The following is a 5,381-nucleotide window of genomic DNA, read 5'->3' as shown; positions in this document are numbered from 1 at the left end:
TAAACGGAAGAGTAATTAGCCTTGGGTTAACGCAATAATTACTCTTGGAGTAAACGGATTGCGATCCGCTAAACTCGTACTTGTTCTAAGCATAGAATAAAAGGTCGGTGACCTAACTTACGCTTCTTCAAAGCGCAAAGCTACGAGCATCTGGATTGAAGTTGTAGTGTCGCACGGATTTTGTACAGAGTTTAAGTCCTGACAGGCAATATGTCAGGAGAATGATTGTAACGAAATGAAGTATAACGGGTGTCGAAAGTATTCGTAAGAGAATTGGAAGCAGAGGCAAGTATATGAAGACGACAAACATACAAGTCTCTATTCCAAAATTATCTCAAATCAGCACGCACACTCAGCTCTTTTGCCTCCATAAACTCAAAAAGTTCCTGGCATTCATCATCGCTCAAATAAGCACGCAAGAGGCAAAGTCCGGTCATGTAAAGTGACTTGCTCCATGCACAGGCAGCTATTCCACGATACAGCACCTTCGTCGCCGCATCTACCTTACCCATGGCGACCTCAAAGCGCATGTAGAGCTCCCAGCAAAGGGCGATACCTTTAGTACGAATCTGGTTCACCATTTTTTCAAACAATTGCCGTATTCGATTCACTGCAATCGCATTCAAGCCCCAACGGTGGAAAATGCAGCAAGTGGAATGAACAAAACTATCTGAACTCGAGCCCATAATTGTTGACGAGTTCATAATAATTGCAGTTCTCTCGATACGGTAAAATTCACAAAGCAGCGCAAACAACCATTCTACTAGTTCAGGTGAGTCATAATGACGTCGCCATCGCATCTCTACACGTAAAAAGTAATTGCGAAGGACTTGAGAGATTGTATTTCCAGACTCGGAATCAGCGAAAAGTCGGAGAAATAATTCGTTGTTTGGGAAGTTTTTCACTGCCTCGGAGATTGACGAACGCCATATACGTGGTGCAAGGGTAGGAGATAAGCTAGCCACATGATGTTGCTGCATGAAGTCGAGGAAGCACGTCCACGCCCACACATTATGTGCACAATCTCGATGCTCGCTACTGGCCAGGAATTGACGATACTCATCGCATGCTGGTTTGAATCCGTCGTAAGCATATATTACAAGGACCAAGTTGTGCAAGCAAAAACGGACCCAGCACTTTGATCGATAGGGCTTCTTGCCAGTATGGCTAGGTATCCTACTTGCCGAATGAGCACATTGACGAACTGCAAAGTCGAGATCCGCTCTATATCTCGCAAATAAGTCAATTTTTGTCGAAGGATCAGACATCAATTTTTCCTTCAAGTAGGCGCTAACCCGGTTCTTACACTTTTTAGCGATCGAACGAAGGGATTCCTTGAAAATGCCATTCTGTTGAACCAATTGCTGCGCATTCCAAAGTATATATAGACTTCGCAATACACGAAGCTGCGGTTTGTCACGATTCTTGGCAGACGACCACAGCTCGAGTCGCGCATAGAGAAATATGAAGGAATGGAGGTGGCAGCGCGACATCATGGTGTCTGCAGCAAGTGACCTCAGTGCGTTTTCACATATACGTTGAACTTGACGCTCGTTTCTTAAAGTAAATTCTAGCTTGGCGTAGGAGTATAGGACATCAAAATCTAAGACGTCGTCTGTAGTCTTTTTAGCCAATATTTGACAAAAATGACGAACATTTGCTATCCTTTCCTCCGTAACACCAATCGAGCGTATAATTTCAAGTTCAAATCCAATCCACAAGCACTTAAGTGCACTTCTGTCATACTCATCCATAGATTGGAACAAACTTAATCCTTGTGCGAATATTTGTCGAACAAAATTTACCTTGTCCGGGTTACAAAGCACATTTTGTATCGTTGTAACATCTTTTAAAAGAGCATTTTCGAGCAATGCCAACCTGTCGCATGGCTTTAAAAGCAGCATATGAACTATGGACTTAGCTTCGCCACTTTGTAAATTCAAAACAGACAAAATTGGACCCACAAGTAAGTCGTAATTTCCAGATCCTCCGGCGTACATTGATGTAGACTTCAAGAAACTACTTTCCCACGAAAATTCGCCTTGCCATTCGACACCACATATCTGTAGAATTTCAGCAACAAGCCGCCATTGATATGATGTCGGGAGGGAAAACAAAAACGGCTGTATTTCGTCCACAAGTGTGACACGGTCTGGTTGTTGCTCGATTAGATTTCGATGAAGAGTGTTGTTCGAGTGCAGAGGGGCCCATTGTAACTGTATTTGTACGTTTTCGTGATAAAGCCAGTTAATAAAGCGATCATTCTTGTCAATTTTATCGTAATTGGCGCGCTCATCTTCAAGTTGCGACACTGTCGCTGCAAGAAGTGCACGTCTCCTCTTTTCTTTCTCTCGTAAACGAATTTGTTCAGCACGCCGACGTTCAGATGTGCCACGTAATGTGTTCAGAATGCGCTCGTACTCTTTCGCATCATTAGCATCATTGACTTTTATGCGGTACCCATGTAAATTGCTGTATATGAGTCGGTCGCCTCCAGGTATTAGCTCTGAGTCGTCACTTGCAGTAGAATTAAAGTCATATTCATGGTCTTCGTGTGTACTTTCCTCGGTATCGGCTCTATTGTTTGGGCGTGATCGCCGTTTATATGCGGCAGAAGCTAAGAGCAGACTTGTTTTATGCTCGTGTGTCTGTAACACGGTGGGTGGGTTCACGTGATTAATGTTCACAACACACGAATTTTCAATGTGTTCCTGAAATCGAGCAAGTGAAGGAGTCAGGCAATCCTTTTTTAGAGCTTTAATATCCGGTCCACAAACTTTATCCCAATCGTCACCGAAAGTCAGGTCACTTTTTTCGTTCCATCTTTGAGCAAACAATTGCAGCATCACCAAATGAGTAGGTTTGCTTTCACTTTTGGCGAACGTGGCCACTTCGTTTAAATTAAAATCAAGAAGAGCTTGAAGATGAGCAATCGAGCGTTCAGCGTAGCCTGCACTTCGTTCAAATTGACACAAAAGCAAGTGGAAATCAAGTAAAGCGACTGGTAACTCGTCGGCTTGCGCTATATTAAACGTTGATGATATTTCAGACCCCGTTGCCGCAACATTACCTCTTTCAACACGTAAAACTGTTATTATGCGCGCATAGAGATCCCGCACAGACTGTACAGAGAAGCTACCAAAGTGTTGTTGTTGACTTTGAAGCCGCTTAAGCCACAAATCGCAGTTTGTCAAATCGTTTGCGATGAGATTTTCGAGCTGCTGCTGCTGGGATGAGTCAATGTCAGCTAAATCATAGCCAATTTGATTCTGCAAAGACATGTTTAATTTGACACGGTGCAGTTCCCGAGAGTCAGGATTATAAGTAAGAGCTTTTGTGAGAATCGCCGCTTGCTTTTTCACGACACTTTCTTTGATTGCTGAGGTTAACTGTTTTGTCTGCGTCTGAAGGCATATTGTCTGTTCTTGGAAGGCTATCAAATCAAGCCAAGTGTCAATGTCATCTGGATGTGATGTCACAGCAGCATTTAGTAATTTTCCACGCTCGATCAGGTGTTGTTCGACACTTTGCCCTTCAGTAATAGTAATTTCATTCGTGCCTGAGAAAACATCCTCCTCCATGTCGTCGCTATCCGTCTCAAGCAACGGATCAAGTGGAATATATTCCATTTCAGGTAAGCTGCTCCCAACTACACCAGTCTCCCGGACCAAATGAATATCGTTTGATCTAGATTTTAAGCGAGATAATCGTTTTGCTGAGTATGCAAGATACAAACGCTTTTGTCGACCATTCTTTTCCATTCGGCGTGCCTGAGACGAGAAGTATCGCGTTAAATCTTGATCTAAATTCTTTTTGCGTCTCGTGTCAGTGTTAGCAGATTTTAGCGGTGCTTTAGGTACCCATCCACCGTTGCCTAGAATTCGTCTTGAAGCCAATTCGTAGAATGGCTGATCGTGAATATAAGATGATCCGAATAAACTGTTTTCACGGTCCCCTAGTCGATCGAAAGCAAAGAGGTTGTCTGCCGGATTCTCGACAATGTCACCGAAAGCAAGGACATCGTTTACAGACTGTTTCACAATCTTCCACTCTTCTTTCTGATTGCGCGACACAGACCGCAAGATCGAATTACTATGTCTACAAGATCGTCGAGAGCTAGAGTGATCCCTGTCAGATGACCTGCGCAGCTTACCAATCTTACCCTTTGTGTGCTTGGCGAGATGGCGACTCTCGCGCGAATTGACAGTCATCGACCTCTCATGTATTCGATTTTTCTTCTTGTGTCGCTTCTTCTCTTTAGAACGACTATCTTGACGATGCGTGTACACTTGTAAAGAGCTTTCGGACAGACCATCGATGTTTTGCTTAGTCTGTACACTATTACCATCATTTTCCCTTGGAAAGCTTTTACCCACGCGCAGCCAATCTGATTGAAATCAAGACATCAAGAGTCTAGTGTTGCTTTTATTTCTCCTATATTTAACAACACCCACCGTCGGAGAAGCCTCCAGCGCCAACATTGACGCCTTGAAATGATGCTTTGTTTCCAGCTGGGAACATCGACTAAATTGTTTTTGTGGACTATTCTACCCTAAAATTTGGTGCCAAAACAATAAACCGGTACGAAATTGCAGCAAAGAAGAGCTGCGATGCGATCGCCACCGACGGATATGACAAACGAAGAAGAAGTGTCCGCTTATATTAAAGAAAGAATATGTGTGTACAATAATTTTCCTAAGCCTGGTGCAAATTTTAGCGATGTCACGTCGCTACTCTTGGATCCTATTGCCTTCCAAGTTGCCATTGACGCTCTTAAAATGAGATATGTGGACCTTGGCATCACGCATGTTGTGAGTACCGAGTCGCGAGGATTTATTTTTGGCGCGCCATTGGCTTTGGCACTACAGGCCGCTTTTGTGCCAGTACGTCGCGCTCGGAGATTACCGGGAGACGTCATTGGCGTTGATTATGTATCGGGCTATTTTAGCGGTCGGATGGAAATTCATTGTGATGCCATCCCTAACGGAGGGCGTGTTGTCATCATCGATGATTTGGTTGCGTCCGTATGAAAAGTCATGCTTATCACATTTGATAACGTAGTGATTTTACCTCATAGTTTTGCTGTACAGGGTAAAACACTTAAAGTGACAATGGAACTTGTTGAAAAGCTTGGTGGCGTAGTGGTGGAGTGCGGCTGTGTAATCAAGACAATTCATGTTCCGGTGTGCAATCCATAAATATGTATAATATCGTTGCTGTTGAAAATGTCTAATCATTATTTTCTCATCTATGAACTAGGAAACGCTAGAGAATATCCCTCTTTACGGCCTAACGACGATGTGAGATCTTTTTCATATAACTCGGTACAGTAGCCTCCCGATTAAGTACGCACCCGTTTAAGTACGCATCCCAGATTTGTA

The 5,381-nt window shown here is 43.4% G+C and overlaps 3 protein-coding genes across 3 annotated transcripts in view; 1 reads left to right on the top strand and 2 right to left on the bottom strand.

Annotated features, from left to right (window-relative positions):
* Window positions 1-329: 329 nt before the first annotated feature.
* PHALS_07136 (Uncharacterized conserved protein) lies at window positions 330-4,521 on the bottom strand (the record flags this gene model as incomplete). Its single annotated transcript, XM_024720552.1, has 2 exons — window positions 330-4,387; window positions 4,455-4,521. 2 exons carry the CDS (start codon window positions 4,519-4,521, stop codon window positions 330-332), a joined length of 4,125 nt encoding a protein of 1,374 aa, XP_024585740.1.
* Window positions 4,522-4,610: 89 nt separating this feature from the next.
* Window positions 4,611-5,304, top strand: PHALS_07135 (adenine phosphoribosyltransferase; the record flags this gene model as incomplete). The annotated part of the gene is made up of 3 exons (XM_024720551.1): window positions 4,611-5,024; window positions 5,091-5,183; window positions 5,260-5,304. 3 exons carry the CDS (start codon window positions 4,611-4,613, stop codon window positions 5,302-5,304), a joined length of 552 nt encoding a protein of 183 aa, XP_024585739.1.
* Window positions 5,305-5,341: 37 nt separating this feature from the next.
* The window catches only part of PHALS_07134 (Glycoside hydrolase, superfamily), a gene marked incomplete at both ends in the record, with an annotated part of 1,332 nt that continues 1,292 nt past the window's right edge, over window positions 5,342-5,381 (bottom strand). Inside the window, one exon of the mRNA XM_024720550.1 lies at window positions 5,342-5,381. This exon is cut by the window's right edge and continues 1,292 nt beyond it. Coding sequence (XP_024585738.1) covers window positions 5,342-5,381 — 40 coding nt within the window.

This window comes from Plasmopara halstedii (genome assembly GCF_900000015.1).
Source record: "Plasmopara halstedii genome assembly, contig: Scaffold_3060, whole genome shotgun sequence".
Lineage (NCBI taxonomy): Eukaryota > Oomycota > Peronosporomycetes > Peronosporales > Peronosporaceae > Plasmopara > Plasmopara halstedii.
The sequence above is the reverse complement of the archived record's forward strand: the minus strand, read 5'-3'. Positions and strand labels throughout refer to the sequence as shown.